Source organism: Corvus brachyrhynchos, unplaced genomic scaffold (assembly GCF_000691975.1).
Source record: "Corvus brachyrhynchos isolate BGI_N302 unplaced genomic scaffold, ASM69197v1 scaffold166, whole genome shotgun sequence".
Lineage (NCBI taxonomy): Eukaryota > Metazoa > Chordata > Aves > Passeriformes > Corvidae > Corvus > Corvus brachyrhynchos.
This window is the reverse complement of record NW_008239671.1, coordinates 142,600-142,986: the sequence shown is the minus strand read 5'-3', so window position 1 is coordinate 142,986 and position 387 is coordinate 142,600. Positions and strand designations below refer to the sequence as shown.

Below are 387 nucleotides of genomic sequence, written 5' to 3'. Positions count from 1 at the left end.
CGGGACGGGGACAGGGACAGGACAGGGACAGGACAGGGACAGGAACAGGATGGGGACAGGGACAGGACAGGGACGGGGATGGGGACAGGATGGGGACAGGGACAGGACAGGGACAGGGACAGGGACAGGGAGCACCCCCAGCCCTCCCCCATCACCATCCCAGCGCTTCCCTGGAAGTGCCAATCCCGGTACCCCGGCACCTTCCCGGGGGTCTCCAGCACCCCAAATCCCTGCTCCTGGCGCACGGGGAATTGCAGCCGTGCGTTCCCACATCCCGGCAGCCCCCGAGGGGTCTCTCACCCCACGAGGACGAAGGCCTTGACGCGCTGCTCGGGGGGCACGCGGGGCGCGTACTTCTTGGCCTCGTAGCGGTTGTGGTGCTTCACG

The 387-nt window shown here is 68.2% G+C and overlaps 1 protein-coding gene across 1 annotated transcript in view; it reads right to left on the bottom strand.

Annotated features, from left to right (window-relative positions):
* Window positions 1-74: 74 nt before the first annotated feature.
* Window positions 75-387, bottom strand: part of VPS16 (VPS16, CORVET/HOPS core subunit) — a 20,622-nt gene continuing 20,309 nt past the window's right edge. The window contains exon 17 of the mRNA XM_017742382.1: window positions 75-380. Coding sequence (XP_017597871.1) covers window positions 297-380 — 84 coding nt within the window. The 3' untranslated portion in view covers window positions 75-296. The remainder of the gene's footprint in view (window positions 381-387) is intronic.